At 51.4% G+C, this 22,524-nt stretch overlaps 1 protein-coding gene across 2 annotated transcripts in view; it reads right to left on the reverse strand.

Annotated features, from left to right (window-relative positions):
• Positions 1 to 10,411: 10,411 nt before the first annotated feature.
• The window catches only part of GPAT4 (glycerol-3-phosphate acyltransferase 4), a 36,754-nt gene continuing 24,641 nt past the window's right edge, over positions 10,412 to 22,524 (reverse strand). For both annotated transcript variants that reach the window (XM_032328885.1, XM_032328884.1), the window contains 8 exons: positions 22,344 to 22,433; positions 22,072 to 22,165; positions 21,357 to 21,472; positions 20,487 to 20,542; positions 19,887 to 19,972; positions 16,405 to 16,533; positions 16,236 to 16,315; positions 10,412 to 14,279 (listed from right to left, as the gene is read on the reverse strand). In XM_032328885.1, coding sequence (XP_032184776.1) covers positions 14,171 to 14,279; positions 16,236 to 16,315; positions 16,405 to 16,533; positions 19,887 to 19,972; positions 20,487 to 20,542; positions 21,357 to 21,472; positions 22,072 to 22,165; positions 22,344 to 22,433 — 760 coding nt within the window. In that variant the 3' untranslated portion in view covers positions 10,412 to 14,170. The remainder of the gene's footprint in view (positions 14,280 to 16,235; positions 16,316 to 16,404; positions 16,534 to 19,886; positions 19,973 to 20,486; positions 20,543 to 21,356; positions 21,473 to 22,071; positions 22,166 to 22,343; positions 22,434 to 22,524) is intronic.

Here is a 22,524-nt window from a genome sequence, read left to right on the forward strand (position 1 = left end):
ATTACGCAGGTCCCTCTAGGGGTTGAAGCTGGACACCAGTGGACCCAAGCCCCTTTCCTGCCACACAACATAGAGGACAGTGTTTGGTTCCATCCTGGCTCCACTGCCCTGTGGCCTGGGCTGGTCGCTCTGCCGCAGAGCCTCAGTATACCCATCTAGGAGACAGGAATAATTACACAGACCTCGAGGGGGCTCGGTCAGATTAGAACTAATGGACTTTGGGGAGGGCATGTGCTATGGTGAGTGCTGTGAAGTGTGTAAACCTGGTGATTCACAGACCTGTACCCCTGGGGCTAAAAATACATTATATGTTTATAAAAAAATTTTAAAATTAAAAAAAAAAAACTAATGAGACACTCGACCGGCTGCATCATTGAAGGACGGCTTTGAGGCTGTGAGTGAGTCCTCCTGTCACCAACTAGTAGCTGGGTCATGTGACCAAGCTAGTTAACCTCTTGAAATTCAGTCTCCTCATCTGTAAAATGGGGCTGACACTGCACTCCGCAAGACAGAGAAGGTGAAAGGAAATCTCTTAGAGTGAGCTGACCCGCGTGGGCACTGAAATATGAGAATGCTTCTGCTCTCTCCCTCCTCCTCAAGTTCTTGCCCTCAGGGAGTCTCAGAGCCAGACAGTTCTTCCCCGCCATGGACCAGCTCCCGGCTCCATCAGTGGTTTGGCCCCAGCAGTGTACCGGCTCTCCGCACAGTTGTGGAGGGACTGGCATGTGTGACCCGGTTCCTTAACCTGCAAACTGCCTGAGGCTCAGGATCCCCCCAGTAGCTCTGGGTGCTACCAGACGTGGAGGGCTGCCTGTGGCCCGCAGATGTGTTTCTTCAAGGGCAGACTGTGCTTCCATAGAAATATCAGCTGGGGCAGTGAGGGGTTCCCACAACTTCCAGGGGCACTTCCGCCTACCTGGGTTCCACGAGGCTGCCTGGCCCACCTTCCCCTGAGGCGTCTGGATCTGTCTCTTCTGCATGGAAGCCTTGCTACTCTGGCACCTGATTTGGGCCCCAGCAGTGGCCTCACCTGGGAACTTACTAGAAACACAGACCCGCAGGCCCCAGCCCAGATCTGCATTTTAACCAGGTCCCCATCCAGCTCCCAGGCTTACCATTCACCATGCGACAGGGGCCAGAGGGGGTCTGGCTGTGTGAATGTGTGTGGGTAACCCTTCTCCTCTCAGAGCAGAATCTGGCCTCAATAAAACATTGTTCACCTGATACCCTTGAGCATAAAGAGAGTCATAGTGTTTGTGACCACAGAAACATTTTTAAAAGTCTCGAGGACAAGAAAGCAGCTACCTGTACTGCTCTCCCAGGTGGCCAGAAGCCCTGGGGTACAAGACCAGAGGAAGAGGCCCAGAACCTAGATGCAGAGTAGCTCAAGTGTGTGCAACAGCCCGCAAGGACAAAGAGGAAGCCCAGCGCATAGCCCTCTCCGGGCGTTTGGTAACCGGACTGAAAACCCGACATAGGTCAGAGGTATTTGAAGACAGTACTGTGGTTAGTGTTCACAATGATGTCCCAGAGATTGTCTCAGAAAGATTAAACCCTGTCCTTTGTCCTCTGCGTAAGGTGCCGGAAGAGCGTACTTTAGAAAGCTTTTCACCGGGAAATTATTTTGCTTAGAACAATTAACTCTCTGATGATGCTTGGATAAACGAAATGGTATCAAATAAAAGAAATGTGCTGTTCTATCAGATCATGTCGTTTCAACCTGGTTCAGAGGATGGATTGGGAGTTTATGGAGGAATTTAGTACAAACCTGTGGTGGGAAGGACTTTTGTCATTCAGGAGGCAGAGGTCATGGGAATGAGGCTAAGGGAACCCCTCTGATCACCTTGACTCCAGGCCAAGAGCTCTGGCATCAGGCCACAATGCCAAAGAGGCATTCAAGTCTGTTCCTTATACGGCACAAGAAGAATCCATCACCTTCCAGTGACTTCTTCCAAATGCTTTACTCACACCCACTCATTTGTCTTCCAAAAGCCATTTAGGATTTAGTGTCCCCATTTTCCAGATGAAGAAACTGAGGTAGAGAAATGAACTGATATGAGTCTGACCCCAAGTCCATGGATATACAGTATTGATTCTGCTCAACTTCAGAGTCATGCTGTCCACTCACTGCACCGATTGCATCTACCATGTCTCCTTGCTTTTCACACACATTCATTAAATACTCACGGGGCCCTGCCTGGTTCCATAGGCTTCTCTCATTTCATTTTCAGAAACATCCCACATAAAATAAGCACCAGTATGATACCCATTTTATAGCCAAAGACACTGGGACACAGGTTAAGTAACCTGCCCTATGTCACACAGCTCAACCAATCTGACTTTGGAGCTTCTGCTTCTAACTACCCTAAAAGGGGAAAGAGAGAGGAACCATTTGAATGAGGGCTGGACTATGAACTGTTTAAAAAGAAAATCAGGATTATATGTATCAATAAATTAAAATCCATGCTGTCAACATCTGGGTTCTGCTTTCTGCCTGGCACCATGCTTGTTCCTGGGCATCTGAACAGAGGACAAGCTGCGTACCCTGCTGATGATCACAGTCTAGAAGGAGACCAGCTGCCAAGAAAGAACAGGAACACAACACTATTGGTGCTGTAAGGAATGTCTTCACAAGGAACAGAGGGATCCCCGGGAGGCAGTGGTTAAGGATTAGAGAGGCCTTAATGAATGGCAATGTCCATTAACAAAAACGCAATTCCCTGTGGTTCCATGTGATACCACATCTCAACTAAAGCATTATATCCTATGTCGTATAAGAAGGAGCACTATAGAATAAAGGCAACTTTCATTAGTAAGAATCCGTGTCTATGTGACCTAACCATTAGACTTTATAGGATTTGCTGGTTGCCTGGGTGGCTCAGTTGTTAAGCCTCTACCTTCAGCTCAGGTCATGATCCTAGAGTCCTGGGATGGAGCCCCCCATCAGGCTCCTTGCTCGGTGGGAAGCCTGCTTCTCCCTCTCTCTCTGCTGCTCCCCCTGCTTGTGTTTCCTCTCTCACTGCATCTCTCTTTGTCAAATCAATAAATAATCTCAAAAAAAAAAAAAAAAAAGAATTTACAGAGTTTGTTTGAAAAGCGATGCCTGAAAGCTCCTATGAAACGGCCATAGCATCCTCACTACGGCCTTCCGTACCCTTCCACAACATGCTTTCATTCGATTCTCCGATAGACTGGCCATCGGATGTTGGCCCCAGTTTGCGTATGAGGAAACTGAGATCTATGCAAGTTCAAAACTCCTTGTCTTTGAAGTCCGGGCTGCGTCTCCTCCGCGGACGTGTAGAGACCTGAAAGGTACAGAGGACAGCAGAGGACCGGATCAAGTCCTCTAATCAAAGACACACGGATCAAACGCGGTGTAGCCCACGACTACAGCCGACTCCACGTTTCTCGGCCTGGTCTCTGCTGCTTTGCCATTGAACGCAGGTGGCTCTGGACGGAGCAGAGACGCCACAGCCGGAGGGGATGTTCAGAGGCAGTTCACCCGGTTCGCCCGACCCGTGATTTCTCTGGCATCCGGATTCCCAGGGCCCCTCGGATCGGCGGGCTCCGTTGGGCAAGCGGGACAGGGCCCCAGGGTGCCGGAGTGGACAAATTTGGCTAATAGTGACTTCAGAAGCCCGACTCGATGTAAACCCACAGTTCTGGCTCTCCCGGCCGGGCTCGGAGTTGTTCACAAGGGCCTGGATCGGGTTCCGTAGTTTGCTTCTTCCGCGGCTGACCAAGACTCACCCAGGGAAGGCAGCCGCGACGGAAGCAACGCAGCAAGGGCTGTGGGTCTCCCAGTGAGGGAGGGCGAGACGGCCGGACGCTCCGGGCCTCCCGCTGCCCAGTCAGCCCTGTGGCTGTGATGCTCGCGAGAAGGTCCTTCAAGGGCTCCGGGGAGAGACCCTGCTCTGCAGACGCGCTAAACCCCCGCCGCTGTGTCTTGGAAACGAAAGTGACGCCGGCCTTGCCGGTCCCACACGGCTTCCGCTGGGGCCAGCACGCGCCCGGGGGAAGGAGCCAGCACCAGCGGGGTCGTCGGCAACGTGCGGGGTCACTGTGAAGTACTGCGCCTTGCTCGGGAAATGGCAGCGTCCACACTCACTGAGAGTAGTCAGAGCGCGCAGCGCACGTCTGCGGCTTGGGCCGGCCTGGCCCCGACCCTTGCTACCTTGCGACCCTTCGGCTACAGCCACCCTCATTTTCCTCAGGGTGGAAAAACAACCCTCCCGCCTCTTTTGATTGACTAAGTTTGGGCGGGCTGACCTCACCCCCAGGATGCATGAGTGACACCGTCCTGAGCCAAACAACGGAGATCACCTCTCCGGTCACGTGCTACGTTGGCTCTGGGATTGGTTCGGGGCTCAGCTGCAGCCAATGAGCAAAGACCGAGGTTGTGCTGGGGCTCCCCGTCCTACTTCTCCACGGGGCGCGCTTCCGGGTGCCGCGCAGCCTGGCGGCGGGGAGGCTGCTCCCGCCCGAGCAGGGAGCCAACACCTGAGAGGTCCGGCTGGAGACGGAGGGAGAGCAGGGTTGCATGAGGGCCGCCGTTTCAGGCCAAACTCCTCCGGGCCCAGTGCGGTCCCAGCCCTTTCAGGACATAATACCCTTTTGTCTGGAGGCTGGTCGAATTGGGTTTCTGTCATTTATTACAGGAAGTACACGAACCACCCTGTTGTTTTCTTGCAGGCTGGTCCTGCCGGGGGCCTGCACCTGGGGTACACGGACAGAGGGGGCCGCCCGGTGAGAATTCCCCAGCGTTCCTTCCCTCCCACCCACACCGACCGCCGGCGGCTCCCCTTTTCCTCTCTCGACTTCCAGCTGCCCCCTCAGCTCAGATGGCCAGGCTGGAGGGACTGGACCCTCCTTAGTGACAGGACGGGGCTGCATTAAGCGATTCCTCCCCTCCTCGGTGTTGGTCAGTTCTGAGCCCTGCTCAGATTCCTGACGAGAGCAGCCCTGACTCTCATGGGGATGACACTTGAGCTCCTCGAGGGTCTGCGGCCGCGCTGCCTTGGCAGAGCTGGCTGGTCTACCCGAGCGGCCGGCGCCGTGAGGAAATCCACCTGCAGACCCTTCCCTCCTCATAGTGCATGGATTTGCAGCAGCCCGGACCGGAGGGCCTCGGTGCCTCCACAGCCTGCCACCACCGTCCCCACCCCATCCACCTGGCTGTCCTGCCCAAGAAGGGTCAAGCCTTCGGGCTCCTTCTTGCCCTATTTAGGCTGTGCTGAGGCTGCAGAGTCGCAAACAGAAGCGGCTCAGATCAGGTCTAGTGACCATGTCAGTTACAGGAGTCTGCTCTCCTGGCGGCGGAGGGGGACATCCCCCCTTGTCCTTACCCTCGTCCACCAGTGGTGACTCTTTAGAAGCTGATCTGGCCAATCACATCTGTTGCTCTTCGGGCCCTGACCTTTGACACCCTCCCACCCCCCAGTGATGGCCCTCCCTCATCCCAGCGCAGATGGGAACCCCCCCCCCCACCAGAGCTTCAGGTGATAGGTGGGGGAGGGCCAACTGCAGCCCAGTGTTGGGGTGTTGAGAAGGTCTCCTTGTCAGGAGTAACCCCATGGGGGCAGGACCCAAAGAGCTCACATTCTTTGAGCTCACATTCTTTAACCAATAATGCTCTCATCCTTGTTTCTTCCAGGAAAGGCCCCAGAGCCTGAACAGGGACGACAAGGACATTGGAAGTTGGGGGAGAGGCTGGCTCTCCTCGGTGTAGAGCCGTTTGCCAGCCTCTTCCTCCCAGAAGTCATGCCATTCAGAAACCCCTCATTAGGGCCTCTCTGAGCAGGCAAACAAACATCATTAATCTTGGCCAAGTGAGTGAAAGCACACTCACCTGTCCAAGCAAGAGAATTAATGTTGTGTCAGTAGGAAATGAGTATTTACCTCTGGCCTTTACGTCTTCCCTTTGCTACAAAAAGCCCAGGGTGTACCTGCCCAAATGCAGGACCAAAGTCAGAGGAAAGAAAAAGAAAACCCCACAGCCCAGGGGCTGGCCTGGGACCAGGCTTGATGGGAGGCCAGGTGACAGAAGAGGCCTGGCTGGGAGTTCTCTGGTGCCGGGAAACTGTGGGAGATGTTGCTAGCCTCAGACAAGGTGAGTGGTGACCACAGTACCTTGGGGCCAGAGATTCTCACTGGAGTGTGAGCCTTAAGGAGACAGGCACCCCTCACCCTGCATGGACAGACATGGCCTCGGGTGACTGTTTTGTCTCCAGTACACATGGCTGTGATCTCTCATGCCAGGCAGTGAGCGTTGGAGCTGCACAGGCTGAACGAGGTCTCCGTTACCGGTCCAGGAGCTGCTGTTTACTGAATAGCTACTAAGTGCCAGATATTGTGTGTGGTGACTGACAGTGATTCTCTAAGAATCCTGCAAAAAGGTACCCTGCCTTTGTCTCAGAGATGATACTGCAGGCCAGAAAATCCAATAGGTTTACCTCAAGGCCACATAGAGGCAAGAAGTGGCTTTGAGCCCAGGTCTGACCCTGAAGGCAGTGTTTCCCCCCAAGTAATGGTCACACACACTTTCACACCAGGAAGGATCCGCCCTCTGCGGGTGAGGTCAAGTGTAAAGACGAAGTCTCTGAGGAAGCCTTCGGGGTCATTCTGTGTTCCTCCTATCCCCAGGAATGCCTCACTGTTGGGGGGTGGTGGGCCAGGGAGAGGCTGGGCTGGGCCGGCCAAGTTGAGAGTGCAAGGGTGTGTGCGTGCCTGTGTGCCCCAGGAAAAGAAACCAAACAAGCCGATAAGATCTCTCGTTTCCAGAGCAAAGCGCCAATTAAACACAGGGCAGATGTGAGCAAATAAAGCTGTGGCGTCCGGAGAGAAAATCAATACTAGATTATATGCCTGGCCCAATCATATACCAATTAATACAGAGCGGGTGGGGCTGGGTGCTGGGGGAGATAAGTCTGGCTGGCCAGCATGCAGGGCTGACCGTGCCTGCCCCCAGAGTCCCGGCAACTTGGGGTGCCTGCCCTATTCCTCCTCAGGTGGGGGCTGCCAGCCCTGGTTCTGAGGGGCCTCGCCCAAAGGTTCTGGGGGGGGGGGCTTGTGTGAGTGGTGCGGGGTGCAGTGTGGGGGTGGGGTGGGAAGAGTGGCCTTTAGTCCTGGGAGCAGAAGGAAGGAAGAAGGGCCTGGAGATGCTTTGGGAGGTCGGCACCCACTGGGAAGGCCCAGACAGCTCAGAGTGTGCGCTTGGGCTGCTGGATGTTTCGTTTGCCACATAAAAAATAAGGTGCTTGCTTCTGGAGAGTGATAGAAAGTCAGGCAAAAATGGCAACACGAGAAACCAAATTTCTACCCCCCAAGAAATGATACTGGAGCCCCTGGTTATTCTGTCCATATTTTTATTTAATTCAGAAAGTACAGCCAAGCAGTTAATACTTTTCAAGAGGGGTGATAAAAGATAAATGGCCAAGGGTTTGCAACACAGGGCCAGGTGACTGTGGGGATGGAGCTGTCCCGAACATTCTGTGGAAAGGCTTCAGGTTCATTGCCAAGATGCGAGGGACAAGACAGTGTGACACACAGCCACCTGCCAACAGAGTTCTCCAAGTTTAGTAGGCCCCTTGCCCCAGGGAGGTGGCTTTGGCAACATCAGAAGGACACATCAAAGGTGCCGATGTCCCAGGGAGAGGAAATCTGGCTGTAGGTTGGGTGCCCTGCTGCAGCGACAGTTACAGACCATGAATTCCTGCCCTTGTGGGGGTCAGGACACTTGGTCGCAGAGCCAGTGCGTCCTTCCACCAAAATTGCCCAGCACTCTTGGGGAAAGGAGACCCAGCTGTGTGCAAAACAGAAAACAAATGTGGAAGGAAACGTGGCAAATCGGTGCGGAAAAGGGCACCTGCTTCCATTTCCCCCATGGAAGCCTCTCTGGCCGGTTCCCTCTTGTTACCCTGAATACTCCCAGACGCAGGCCCCCAAGGCAGAAAGTCCTCTGCATGTGGGAGCTCTGGGGGCCAAGGACTGTTGCATGCCCAAGAAAAACGAAATTTGCTAGCCGAATATTTTTTAGACATTTTGCAAGATGCACGGCCTCCCTGACAATTTTTAATGTACTAACTGCCTGGTCCAGTGAGCTGATTAATTGGTGCTGGAGAGATCAATAAAAAACAGAAAATTAAAACAATTTTAAAGTGATTAAGTAGTTTAACACCTGTCTCCCGTCACGTCAGCGCAAGAAGAAAAATAAAGCAGGTGTCGAAGGGGCCTCCTGAAGCAAGAGAAAACAGCGCCTGCCTCGCAGGAATGACAAATCACGGCTGGTGGATCAATCTGAGTGCAGGCGGTCCTTCCCCAAGCCCGGTGCAGCAGCGGTGGGAACTGGAGACCCTGGGAGGCCGGGCACCTCCCCTGGCCGCTCGCTCCTTCAGAACCGCTCCTTAGCGAGGAAAACAGCAGAAAGGAGCATGGGGAGCCGAGGGCCATCTTGGCCTGGAACTCTGGATGGGATGAGATGGGAAGGCACCTGCTAACCTTCTCCTGACCTCACTTCCAGCCAGTCAGAGCTGAGTCTGTGCTATGTGGAGGGGTTCAAAGGCAATGCATATGCATTTGGGGAGCTGTGGGGTCAAGGGAGGGAAACCCGTGGTCATAGCTCTCTAGGATTACCAAATCCTCCAATCTGGAAGCTTCAGGTCTCCCCCACTTCCTCTCTCCCAGCCTCCACTCCCCCCAGGCCTCTACTGCGCCTGGCTCTATCCACAAGTGCGCAGCTATGTTGTGATGGCTCAGAAGCCCCTTGTGACTCCTCTGTGCCAGCCTCACACCCGCGCCCCCCAGCCAGCAGCTGCGGTGGAAGCTGCCCAGCAGCGAGTCACCCTGGGTTAGAGTTTAATGTACTGGATTCTGCATCGCTGGAAGTAAACTCATGGAACTCAAGAAGCCCTAAGATGATTCTTCCCCAACTTCCCCACGGGAATCCTTAAAACAGAGTCCAAAGAACATGGACAGGGGAAGTGAAGTGAGGGGCAATTAACAAAGGCTAACCCCTAAGTGATACATTTCACAGGTTTCCTGTTTTACCATGAAAGTGGACTTGAGTCTTGCACACATAAAGTACAGAATATACTTAATGTTACTCGTGTTCTAGAAAGCTAGATGCATGCTACTCTGTGGCTTTCCTGCCCGGCACACCACTACACCTCCCTGGGGGTTGGGGTGAGGCTCAAGCCTTAGGCACAGGCTCTCAGCTCCTTGGAAGGGGGAACTGGGCTCCTTGGCCAGCCTCCTGAGTGTGGAGTCAGAATGGGCCACGGCCCTGAAAACCTGCATTCATACTCACCTGCCTGGTGGGACGGTCACACATTTATTTTCTGCTCTCCAGCTTCCTGTTCACCTTTGAGGTTCCCTTGAAGCTTTTCCCGCCAAGACCAGGACTGAATAGGAACTCCAAGCAACTTTGCAGTGGGTTTAAGACAGTACATTTTAAAAGCATTTAAAAATGTGATTTAGACATTAAATAACTGAAAATGTTTAAAAACATTAAACCCCTCACCTGGACTTCTTACTAGTAGTCCCTCCTTTGTACATCTTCCAGTTATCGCCTGTCACACTGAACAGGGAGGGAAAAGGAGTCACAGAAGTATCCTGGATAGGACCAGGGTCAGAGAGTTCCAACTGCGAGCTTTAATAAAAGCATTTCACAAGCCACATTTCCCCCCTTTCTCCTACTTCTGTCTGGGCTGGGAGTTCTGCTTCTGTATTCAGTGTTTGGGCCTCTGTGTACACAATCTGCGTGGGGACCTATTGGTCTCAACAAGAAGTTGTCGACCCTTTACTGCAAATTGTATGCCAATGCCAATCTCGCAAGAGAAGACCTCCAGTCTTCGGCGATTGGCCCACTTTAAAAAATCATCCATACAGCCAGATCTCTACGTAAAATATAAACGGTCTCTTGGTGTTTCCTGCCACAAGATGGGACCTGGGAGACCTGGGATGGAAGCTAAAGGGTCCTGTCGCCCAACTTTTCTCATGGGTCCCCAGTGCCGGCTTGTTGGGGGTGTCTGCTCAGGGGTGCAGCTCTCCACCAGAAAGGCTGGAGGGTGGGGTGGCCTGTGGGACCGTGCAGGCTCTGTGCCGCCCCTGGGTGCACGCGCGTGGCCCGGCCAAGGTACCTCACTGCTCTCAGAAGCAAACAAAGTTCTTGACGCAGCGCCCTCTGGCCTGCGGCTGCTCCCTGTAGGGTAAGGTTCAGACTGACGAAGATAAAGTTTCCCCGGGCCCAAGTTCCAAAGTCGGCTGTTTTGTTTCTGTTAAAATGCAATTGTTTTTCTCTGGAGTGTGCCGTGACTGCTCGGCGTCAGGAAGATGTATGAAAGCCTCCACTTCAATTCAGCATCCCTTTTCTCCCAGACAAACACGGTCGGATTTTAATAAATCAAAGAGCCACACTGTTTAATAAAAATTTATTGACTTACAAGTGATTATTTATCAAAAGACCATTAATAGCAGGTACTGAAATGATGTGTTACTGGGTGGTGCTGGGGAGACTAATAGGAAATCAATGCAGCTGGCCGGCCGGAATGCATATGAGAAGCCCACCCCCCCCCGACGGCTGGCGCAACTGCACCGGCAAAATACACCAGACGCCACCCCTGCTGCAATGAAAAGTCCCCCCTTTTTATTTATCGTTTACAAATGAAATGATCAATACTTTTAATCTAGAGCAAAATTTATTAACTTTCCCATCGGAGAGAGACATATTGACTGGGGGGAGAGGGGGTGTTAGCGCCACGGAAGATGGATGGCCGCTTGGTCGTCTCTTAGCCTGTCCAAGAGCCAGTGTGCGTGCAGCTGCCCTTCCGGCCGGCGGGTCCCAGGCCACACAGCATGCGTGCAATGGGAGAAATCGAGTCTGGCTGCCTGAGAGGTACAGCGGGCCCAGGGGACACGCACCACGGGGGACTCGCTCTCGCTGGTGTGTCACGGACGGACATGGAAGCAGCAATCCCAGAGGCCACGGTGTTTTCGGGCGATTCCCAAAAGGAACGGCGGGATCTCCAGACCCAGAACAGTTCTGCAGGACAGCAGGGCTCGCGGCTGCTGTTGGCGGGCTGCTGCCCCCAAGGGCTGGGTACGCAGGGCTCCGTGGGGCACTCGGTGCCCCCTCACAGCTAGTCTCTTCTCACCTGGGCAGGGCAGCAGCAGGGAGCCAGGGCTGACGCGGTCCAGAACCAGGCTCGAAAGCTAGTTCTACTGTTGGAAGGCCATCATCTCTAACTGCTCCATCAAGCCAAGCCTGCTGAGCTCTGGCCTGGCCCACAGCCGTCTACCGAGCTTCCTCTGACAGGGGAATCTCACTAGCCTTTCAAGAAAATTCCTTCTCTAACTAGCTGGACCAAAGATACCTCATGGTTGAGTGGAAACAGCTTTCCGAGATCCACATTCAAATCCACCCGGCCCCCCTTCACCTGAAACCTGGAAGCCCCCCCTTCACACAGGGACACCGTCTGGCGGAGTGTTCACTAGCTCTATGTTCTCCAGGAACAAAATGCATCCGAATCAGATCTGAACCAGATGACTTGGGAAATGAGAGCTAAAGTTAAAACCATGGTTTTTAAACTTACAGACATGGAAAGGGGTTTGGAGGCCATCTAGCCCAAGTCCTTAATTGTGGGTCAGGGAATGGAGAGAGGAGGTCAAAACAGCAAGTGAGTAGCTGGTTTAGAAGTGGGATTAGAGGTTGGCCAGGGCTCATCCCACCAACTGATGCCATTGGTTTTATTCCAGAACCATCCTCACTGCTGCTAGATCCTGAGTCTTCTGTACTTGGCTTTGCTTTACATGATTCTGTGGTTGGTCCTACGTGTTGTTAAGGCTTTACCACCCAAAACCTGTCCAGCTATCCCAAACCAAGCATCTGACTTAGGGGTAATGGGGGGCCCGCAGGTCCCCAATTTAAAAAGGTGGTGTAGTTTGATGAGTCCCCATACTTTAAACATGAACCATAAACATGAACCAAATAAAAATTTTAGAAATTGCTTTTCTGGTGGGGGGCGTAATTCACATCTCTTCTCTTTGTAAAACAGTACAATAACCCTTGCTTAGTTTCCACAAGTATTTCTTTACACAGTAGTTGATTCTAACCCAGGCTCTTGCAATACTCTGCTAGGTAACCGACAGGCATATTTTTAATATTTTTAGTTTTTTCACATTCTTTTCAGCATATTTATGAAAATCATGATGTAAACGTACTAAACAAGAGAGCTTTTTTAAAAAGAACTTTTAAAAAAAGGGAACTTGAGCCTCAAAAACTGATTTTAAAGATCATTCCGGATGGTTTTTAAACACTATATTGTCTCCTCTAAAAGCTGAAAAACACTGTTCACTCTGTAAAACAGTTCATAAGAGGCTGTTCCTTAACAGTCAAAACAGGGTTTTTATTGGAAAGAAAAATCGTTTCTCACTGGTTAGCAACAGGCCAGGTGAGAGCAGACCGGAGGCCAGTAAGGGAGGTAAAGGAACAGGACGCAGTCAGGGCGGGGAAGACAAAGTGCTATCAAGTGAGGTCTCAGGAGCAGGGTTGCCCTCCTGCCTCAGCCCCCCGCACAGGCCCAGGGCAGCCTGGGAAAGGCGACGCTTACAGCGGCTGGTGCAAATCCTGACAGGTGTCACAGCTGTGCCTTGCTGGATCCAGCGGCAGGAGTGGGAAGGGTTGGACGGATGGGCAGAGGGGGAGCGAGGTGGGGGCGTGAAACTGGTACACCCTGAGAGCCAGAACTGGTGAGGGTTGCTTGGCTTGGGATCCGCCTTCACAGTGACTGCAGCTGGGCACAGGAGACCCAGGAAGCTCCCAGCTTTCCTCCGGCTGTGTGGAAGCCCACGGTGCACCACCTGCCCATCCTGTCCCCTCTCTAACCCTTCCAGAGCCTCTGTTCCTACCTTGCTGCTTCCCACAGTCCTTACATCTAGACTGCCCTATCCTTGTCCTCAACAAATGGCACCTCTTCACACGCCTCTTATCCCAGGCACCCATCAGTGGAGAACTCCACACCTGTCTGTGCTGGAAATTCTAAGCGCGTCAGAGAGACAGGCAAACATCTGATAGGGGGAGTAGCTTCTTCTGAACGGTACTATTCCTCATTCCAGAAGCCAAATGGATTCCCGACAGTCTTGGGGTTATGGTCAAGTCAGAGGACTGTAACTCTATGAAGCATGTTGCTTAGGGCTAGTTATACGGGAAAAGAGTGAAGGGAAAACCCCTCAATTAATTGACCATCAAAGACAATTTTATTTACTCACAAAAACAAACTCAAAGCCCTTTGCAGCAGCTCTGAGTTCAGACCTTTCCTGCCACGTTTCATGGACCTATACTTTTAACACTGAGCAACTTGTCCTTCAAAGTAGCACTTTGATCCCCACAACAACCCTGTGAGGTAGGTATGACCACCTTCCCCTCCTGATCCAGGTAACAGATGGGGAAACTGAGGCACAAGTTAACAGAGAGCAAGTCACATGGGAGTTCAGGATTAGCACTGGAGTCTGAACACAAAATGACTCTTGGTTCCCACCACGCCCTAGTCACTGGTCCACCTTGCTTCCTGCCATCCCCTTTGGTGATCCTGTGCTTCTGCTTGTGGGGAGGAGCACAGGATTTAAAACCCCATTTTGCCAAAAGCCCCCGCAGACAACAGTTTTCCTTTCACCCAGTCTGCAGAGCTCCGAGGCTCGGGGCGGCGATGTTTGGGCTGAAGCAAGTCATACTGCCTTCTCTCCTCAGAAGCGGGGGGGGGGGGGGGGGGGGAGGGAGGGCTTTCCTCAGCAAAGTCCCTGGCATATGGCATCTGTAACAGACTGACACCCTAACGTCCTGAACACAGGCACGTGGCCAAGGCTTCCCAACCACTCAGCCCCACACGTGCACAGGTGGAGAGCTGACTTTAATGGCATTCCTCCAATGGACTTAGTGTAAAAGAAACAAGAAGGCATCTCGTCCTGGGCAGCAACCCCCGGCAGTGCCCACTGCAGACGGTGCACCCAGGGGCAGTTCTAAAGCAGCTGGAGTCCTGGGATCCAGAGCGGCCTGAAGAGCCCCGGAGTTGGAAAGGATGCAGCAGTGGGGGCAGCAGGGGCAGCGGCGGCAGCAACTCCAGCTGGCTCGCGGGTCAGGATCTGCGAGCAGTGGCTCCCGCCAGCGCAAGGCGCGGGCTCAGGACCGGCTCCTGTCCTCATGGTTCCCAACGATCATCTTGCTGTACAGTTTCTGCTGCTCCTCTTTGAACGTGTCTTTTACCTTCTCCCTCTTCAGACCACCATCCCTGATGAGAGAGAAGTCTGGTGTCACAGCAAAGAAGGCCTCCTATCCACCCTTAGATCACAGGCCCTCGCTGCTCAAAACCCCGGAAGAACCCTTCAGAAACAAAAGCACTCCACGGCTCTCTCCCTCCTGGGGTGACCTCATATACTAACCTGGCCCTCCCCAATTTTACCACTTCTGACTTAAATCTTTCACTCCTGCCCTGGGGTCAGAAGTCGGTACTCACGTTCAGGGTACTTTGTCATTGCTCAAACCTACCTACCAAGGAGTTTACAATGCTTTCTACTCAAACGTTCACCCTCACCTTACTGAAGATAAAGGAGGCATTCTGGCATCATGGAAGGTGAGCCAGCTTTAAGAACGACTGAAACTGTAATGAATCTGTAAATCTGATCTGTGAAATGAAGTCTGTAAAATTCAGACCCAGAGATTCATGCCAACAATGAACATAAGGAGAACTGAGAGTCCTTACTTCTTCTGTGCTTGAGGGATGGTGCTGGAGAGGAATCCAAGTCACGCCCATACTCCTGTGCTCACGGCCCCGGCGAGACCTCCCTCTGCTATCCCCACACTGGGATTTGTTTCCTCAAAGTCCCATTCCTACCTGGCACCCCGACTGCTTGCCTTCATGTTAGGATTAGCATCACCTACCTTCAGTGACTAACAGAAACCCCAGTCCCTTTTCAGGATTTCTGCTACACCTGGACTTCCCCTTTGAGGTACGATGAAGCCCGCCCCCATCGCTGGACAGACCTGACACCCAATGCTCTTATATGTGCGATACCCTTTACGATCCACAGCAAAAGGCTCTCTTTTAAAGGGAGCCCCACTTGTCTTCCTGGGGCCCTGTGGCCAGGAAGTGTGGACTGACACTCCAGTTCGAGCAGCCTGTCAGACCTGAGTTCAGAATCTGGCTCCACTGATTACTCGGCGACTCTGGAAAACAGTCACCTGACCTCTTTGAGCTCTGGTGTGTCACATGTGAAATGGGAGGGACAATCCCCAACCCGCATGGGTCTACCGCGAGGGCGGAGGGAGGTCGTCCTCTCTGGCGCCAGCGGCACGGAGCCTGGCTCACAACGAGAGCTGGAGGAACGTGAGCTTTTTAAAAGGCCATACCTGAGAATCCCCATGTCAGTTTAAAATTTGAATCTCTACTTTCTTTTCCCTAAATGCCCCCTTTAGTCAAGTGCCTAACAGAGCCGACCTTTGAGCTTCAAACGAAGGGTCCCGGAGGGTGGATGATCCCCCGAGCCAGCACTGCTCCCAACTCAGCCCCTGTTATTTGGAGTATCACTATCTCATACTCCAGTGTGCAGGGCCGCACCTATGACCTACGGGCCAAACCTAGCCTCACACCTGCCCTGAGAACATTTTACTGGGACCCAGCCACGCTCATGTGTTTCTGTATGCTGTCCGGCTGCTGTCACTCTGCAGGGGCAGATTAAAGCAGCTGCAACAGCGGCCACACAATACACAAAGTCTAAAATATTTACCGACTCTTCACAGGGAGAATCTGCCAACGCCTGCTCTAGTAGGTTAACAAACTAAATGTAATAAATGAAACTTCCGCTTTTCTAAGGATGGCCCAGTTTTACCAAATATTCAAGATCAGAGGGACCAGTTAATGCAGCTTCCAGATCAGCATCCAGCCACCCCCACCTAAAGAGACAAGGACTGTCTGGGTGCCCTGGCAGATGGATACAAACCCCAGAAGGTACGAAGAATCAACTGCTTCAGGCCCAGCATTCTGGGCTCTGTGTCTCTAAGTGCATGGGGCACTTCTGAGCTGGAACTAGGAGAAAGCAGTCACACTGCTCATTCTCCAAGGCTGATGAGCTTAATTTTCCACACCAGGGAGAGGAGGATTCTTTGTAAAAGGAGTCAACAATTCAGCATCTACTTCAGAAATTCACATCCTGCTCGACTCGGCCGATAAAACCTGGCTCTGACTCACCACAGCAGGTCCACAAGCCCCCCCTGCCTGGCAATGGCGGATTTCACCCTATTGGCAAACTGGACGGCATCTTCATCTGTCTGGAAGAAAGCATAAATGAGACTATTCAACACGGGCTGGCGTCACACAGAAGGAAGCGAAGACCTGTGCATGGTAGGTGAAGACCTACCTCTCTGGTCATGGCAGGCAGGTACCAAACGCTGCAGACAATGGCCCAGCTGGTCATCATTCTCAGCAGGTATGTTACCATCCCGTATTTGCTGCTGTTCCAGAAGGCGTCACCAAATTGAGGGTCATACTGAAAAGCAGTGGAAAACTGGATGGTAAGAAGTCCGCAATTCTAACAAAACGTGGGTGTCGACAGCAACTTGTGTGACTGCTCACCTGGGGCAGCATCAGTTCCAAAAAGCAGCTCCCAGACCCCCTCCATGAACACCTCTGAAGCCATTCTATGCTCGCGCAGTTCTGAACTCTAGCAACATGAGCCCCTCAAATGAACTCAAGATTTTGCTCCAGGTCACGAGGGAGGACTCCCCTACCTGCTTTTCTCAAACAAGTGAGCCCCCCTCTTTGACCCATTTCATGTCTTCCTCACTCACAGATGTAATTCTTTTTTTTTTTTTTTTTTTTAAAGATTTTATTTATTTGACAGAGATCACAAGTAGGCAGAGAGGCAGACAGAGAGAGACGGGGAAGCAGGCTCCCCACTGAGCAGAGAGCCTGATGCGGGGCTCAATCCAAGGACCCTGAGATCATGACCTGAGCCGAAGGCAGAGGCTTTAACCCACTGAGCCACCCAGGTGCCCACAGATGTAATTCTTAAAACATGTTCAAGCATATCCCAAACCAAAGAGAACAGGGTAAGATACTCTCATACCTCCATTCCCCAGATTTAACCTTTAGAACATTCCACCACAAGACTTTGCCTATTGCCAACACTGCGTCGCCCACTCATCCCTGCTGCTACATGTACCTCACCCAAAGACACCAACTTGTTAGTATTTCTGGTGCCCCTGACCAAGGAGAAAACGACAAAGCTTCTGAGAGGCTTCTGTGACGACCCCACTAACAAAGCTGACCGTGCGAGCAGGAGGCTCTGCTCTGACCGTGTCGCTGGCATTCCTCCTTGGCGAACGCGCGCACAACAGCTCCCGAGGTCTCCGCCACGCAGGTGCCGCGCTTCCCGCCAAGCAGCAGACCCACCACACTGTCCTTTGCCAGTGACTCTAATGGAAGCAGAGGCTGTACGTCAGTGGCATTCTGTGGGAAATGTGGCTGAAGCTGTGACCTGCAGTGTCACCCAACAGAAGAGAAGCTGAAGCAGCCGGTAAGCAAGGCGGGGGGAAAGGTGCTGGAGGAAGTTATGCAAGAAGCAACAAAAAGAACGGAGTCCTGGAGGAGAACACCTGGACGGAGTGTCCTGCAACCGCCAGCAAACGTCCGAAGTGCCACCACAGACATGACCTCAGGCTGTGACTGTAACGCAAAGAGAAGAACCAGAGTGTGGAAACGGGAAGAGACGATGAGTGAGCGACGCAGTGTTGGCGATAGGCAGAGTGATGGTGCAGGAGCAGGCTGCCGCTGGTGTCAGAAACACTCACAGGCTTGGTGAGCCTCTCAGGCTGCTCCTCTCCCCCTGGAGCAGCCTGAGAGGAACCCCGGCGGGGATGCTGCGGGAGCCCCACGTGAGGGGTCGGGGCTGGGCGCGAACCACAGGCCTTGCAGGCTCCTCAAGCCTAGATTTTATGATTCTCGAATAGAGACGTGGACCTGACTACACAGGAACGAAGACATTTAGACTGAATTACGGACTAAATGAAGAAATTTAGATTCAACTATTACATTATAATAGCAAAGGGAAATTGGGGAGAAGAATGGGTTTTAAATAGAAACTAATGCCCATGTTTTGAAGAAAGAGGTGTTATCTCTGATAAAGCACTGTATGAATAAACTAGCTGACATCGTACGTGAGAGCCCTTTGTTTAGAGCGGAATCTCTGTTCCATGCTGAGCTGATAGCGTAGAGAGAAAAACGAGGCAAAAACTCAAAATCATGATAAATTTCTCAAAATCAAATAATGGCTTAATTTCGGTGGAAATATAACAGCCTTGAAACTGCTAAGGTTACCTAATTTTGGTTACCAATGAAGGCTTCATAAAAACTAGCAAAGTTATTGTAGAGAAGTTCTTAATCCTGAATGGGTTTTAATAAATCTGGACAGAATGAAATTCCATGTAAATAAAACTGACGGGACTTTTTGTCTGTAGAGGAGCCATAACCGTCCTAAGAGTCCACGTCTCAAAACTGTTTTAAGACCCACTGCTCCACAGCAGGGCTCCCCAAGTGTTGTTCCCACCGGCCCATCTGTAGCACCCAGGAACGGGTCAGACACGCAAGTTGGGAAAGAGCCAGTAGTCTGTGTTTTCCTAGTCCCGCCAGGTGACACTGATACAGCTACAAAGAACTGATGTTCTGGAGTGAACACTGAGAAAGGGCTCTTCTCGTAATGTTTTTAATGCACATGGACGGGGAGCACTGGATACTGAATGCAAGATGGGATGCAGGTGACACGGACAGCAGTCCCCAGGCTCTCCTCCTCCGGCAGACACTGCTACCAGACTGCTTGCTTTCTTGCTGTTCCGGTAGACAGCACCCTCGACAGGTGGCTTGGGGAGTGCGAACCCATGGATCAGTCAGTTCTCCAGCCACTATGCATCTGGCACTCCTGCCCCAGCACTCTGCCTCCCTGGTAGAGGGGAGCGCGGGTGGGAAGCACTGGCTTTCCCAAGAGAAACACCCTGCCTCCCCTGCACTGTGCTAAGTGACGCTGATTCTTTCAACAGAAAGCTCTGCACATGGCACGCAGACCCCGTGAGAGGATGGACACTAAATGCTAAGTATAACGAGCACACACGTCCTTGCTGTTCTACCTAGCTGCGATCTCAGCTTAAGCACTAAACACACCCACATCAGCCTGTGCTGTGTAGACGTAATAACGTGAGTAATAACATTCTTTTAGAAACAGCATGATGTATGCCTTCGTAAAACCAGATGGATGTAAAGGCGGAGAGAGGAAGAAAAGAGGAAAATGATTGACTGAATCCCATCTTCCCAGTAAGTTTGAAGTACAAGCTCCGAAAAGTGGGGGACAGCCTAGACAAGCTCTTAAGATGTATTTCATCTTTATCAGTGGCTCCTGGTATTTACAGTGATACCAAAGCCCAAAGCTGTGCGGCTGCTTCTTCTTTCAGTATTAGGACATATCCACAGCCACACATGCTCACCTCTCCACCAAACGTACACATCCAGCAGGGTCACACCCCTGCTCCCCGCAGCACGCCCCTCTGTAGCGGAGTACCTTACAGAGGCTTACAGAGAGGTCGTAAGTGGGGGACAACATGCGAGCTTGTGATCTGGTTGATGGTCCTCATTCGGACACTCCTGTCCCTTCTAGCCCAGCAGATTCTGAACCATGAACATGTCCCTTCTCTTCCTCTGGAACACTCTACCCACACTATCCTGGCCCAAGCTGCCCCACTGGAGGATCAACCTGCTGACTGGTGACGCCACCTTCTTCCTCCCCTTTCTCTTGCCGCGTCCCATCCACAGCAGATGCGACAATGACCACATGCGCCCTCAGAGGTCTCGTACCTTGATAGCAACAGGGTAAACTGTGGCTCCAATTTCAAAACTTCCCTTTTTGAACATCATCACTGATGTATTATTGATGCAGGTTCCTAAAACACAGAAGAGAGTAAAATGCGATTTCTTTTGGTCCTTCACCTCAGAGATTAGGAGTAAGAACTAAATATAGTAAGAAAAAGTCTTCAAACAGGATAATCTCCCTAGCTTAGGAATGAACACTTAACAGGGATAAGCAAAACACTATACTGTTTCTCATTCTGCTATTACAAGATCACTTTCCCCAATTAACACACCCAGCCTCAATAAAAGGCCAGAGCCACTGAGCAGACTTGGGAGGTCTCAGGAAGAACTCTAGAAGAAGTTGAGACCCCACTGACATATTACAGAAGGGATTCCTGTACTGGGAAGGTCGCACTTTGGCACTCCCAGTCCAAATGCTGCACTTCCCAGAGTTTTTAAGCCCCACCGAAACATCCGTCAGTGAAAACAGATAACCCCAGCCAGGGTTGAGGGACTTGGTTCTGAGGCAACAGCAGAGTCACCATCCTGCATGGCCTCCCCACCCTCCCACAAAGAAACCCTCTGCAGGGTCCCACCCTTTCTTACCCTCTGGGAAGATGAGGATGGGTAGCTTGCTTTTATCCTGCACATGCTCAGTCAGTCTTTGGAAGGGAAAAAGAACACAGAGGCTCAGACAGCTTTACATCCATCATCACCAAAATGTACTTATAAATATGCTACATGGATGTCACACAAACCACAAATGTGATGATCTTTGACAAACCCCAGTCTGAATCTCATAAAGACAAAACATATAAAGACAGGGAAAACCAGATGACTGCAGTTTAACTCATACAGCTGTTCAGCGAAGTATTAAGGTCTATGTAGAGGACACTGCTCAGACCTGGGACAACCTAAAGGACGTGCCTGCGACAGGGCCTTGCTAACAGCACCCTCAAGAAGCACTTGTCACTAGACTTCTGGACAGCCACGTTGGATTGAATGTGCGGTCCACCTGGCTTAATACTGTTCCTGAGAGAAGCGGTAAAGGGAATCCGGGGCAGGCTCGTCTGTCCCTGAAGAAGATGGTCCCAACTGAGCCTTCATTCCTCTCAGTTTCCTGCAAAGCTCTTGCCATTATGTACATCAACTCTATCTTTTTCCCGCTGCCTTAAGTTTGTTTTTATTTGTGATAATGAATTCATCCCGAGATTTCAAATAGCATTAAAAGTTCATATGTGGTTCATTACAATGAGTAATAAATAAAAAAGGTTAAGAGAGATTACAAACTTGACAAATAATACCAAGACTTCCATACTTCTTCTATTCCATATTTTAGGGAAAAAACGTTTTATTATGAAAGCAGTGAGGACTCAGTGTAGAAGACACTACGATTCTACCGTGGAGGGATAACAACCCCTAAAGCGCATAAATCCTAACTGATCACAGAGAGCAACCGGCATTTTGTGGATTTACCTCTTAGCCACCAGGTGGCGATCTTTCACTTCAGAGCGTTCAAACCAGACGTGAGGGCAGGCCTTCACCATGGCTCTCTGGATCACACCCATGAGTCCCCCGTGCACTTGACCCACCTAATCTCACACAGAGGAATAACCGGGAGTGAAGCCACTCTCACACGCAATCCCCACTATGTGGAGACAGCCCCAGATCCCAAAAGGAAAGTATCCCAACCTCTCACCCTCTAACATTTTACTGAAAACATTAATTTTCTCACTATTAAGAAACCATTATTAGACTCTGAATCTTTAATTTTGCCTTTTATTTAGTGATATCAAAGATACATCATTAAAAACATAGCTGAAAACCCGAAAAAAAAAAAATGAAGCTGAGTAATAATACCTCGTGTAAAAAAGTGCTTTTCCTGGGCAGATTCTCTAATGCCCTTGAACCCAGTCCTTTCAAACCCCCTTCCCTGTCCTTCACCCCCTTCCATGGTCTGCCTCAACACCCAAAGGCTAACCTCCAACCGCGCTCTTCGTTATCAACCTACTCAGAAGACCTCCTATCAAAGTCCCACAGAGTTCTCAAAGCAAGAGAAAGAGGCAACAGTCTTACATGTTCCCATGTTTATTTTCTTCAGGAAGAGCTCTCTGAAGGGTCCAGAAACATCCCAGCCCTGAGCATGCTTAAGGTCTTACTTGCCCAGGAAAGCAACAGAGAAAGGTCTTACCATGGCGTAATAGCCATCGCTGGCCAAAATGATGACGTCGATTGGAGAGGTGTGATTGGCCACGCAGATGCCACCATTTCTGGGCCTGTTTTCTCTGTGTTTAGAAAGAATGCAAAAGCAATAAAACCCATGTGAAACAACTGATCTGGAACTCAGCCCTTACTTCACCCACCTCATGGGCTCCGGGAACTCAGAAGAGCCCTCACTGGTGAGGTGCAGGTGAGCCGTGGTTGGCCAGTGCCTGTTCCCCATGTCACACAAGGTGCCCTCACCTGTCGTGGTAGGTAATGATGGCTGTCAGGGCTCGCACGCAGATCCGGTAACACATTAAGTGAACGTGTTTACTCAGGAACTCCTTAAACCTGGTACAACAGGACACAGATTTTTTTACTTTACACACAGGAAGTCGGGAGAAGTTACAGGCTGGAACAATGCAACCATCCCTGCCTACAG

Source organism: Mustela erminea, chromosome 21, assembly GCF_009829155.1.
Source record: "Mustela erminea isolate mMusErm1 chromosome 21, mMusErm1.Pri, whole genome shotgun sequence".
Classification (NCBI taxonomy): Eukaryota; Metazoa; Chordata; class Mammalia; order Carnivora; family Mustelidae; genus Mustela; species Mustela erminea.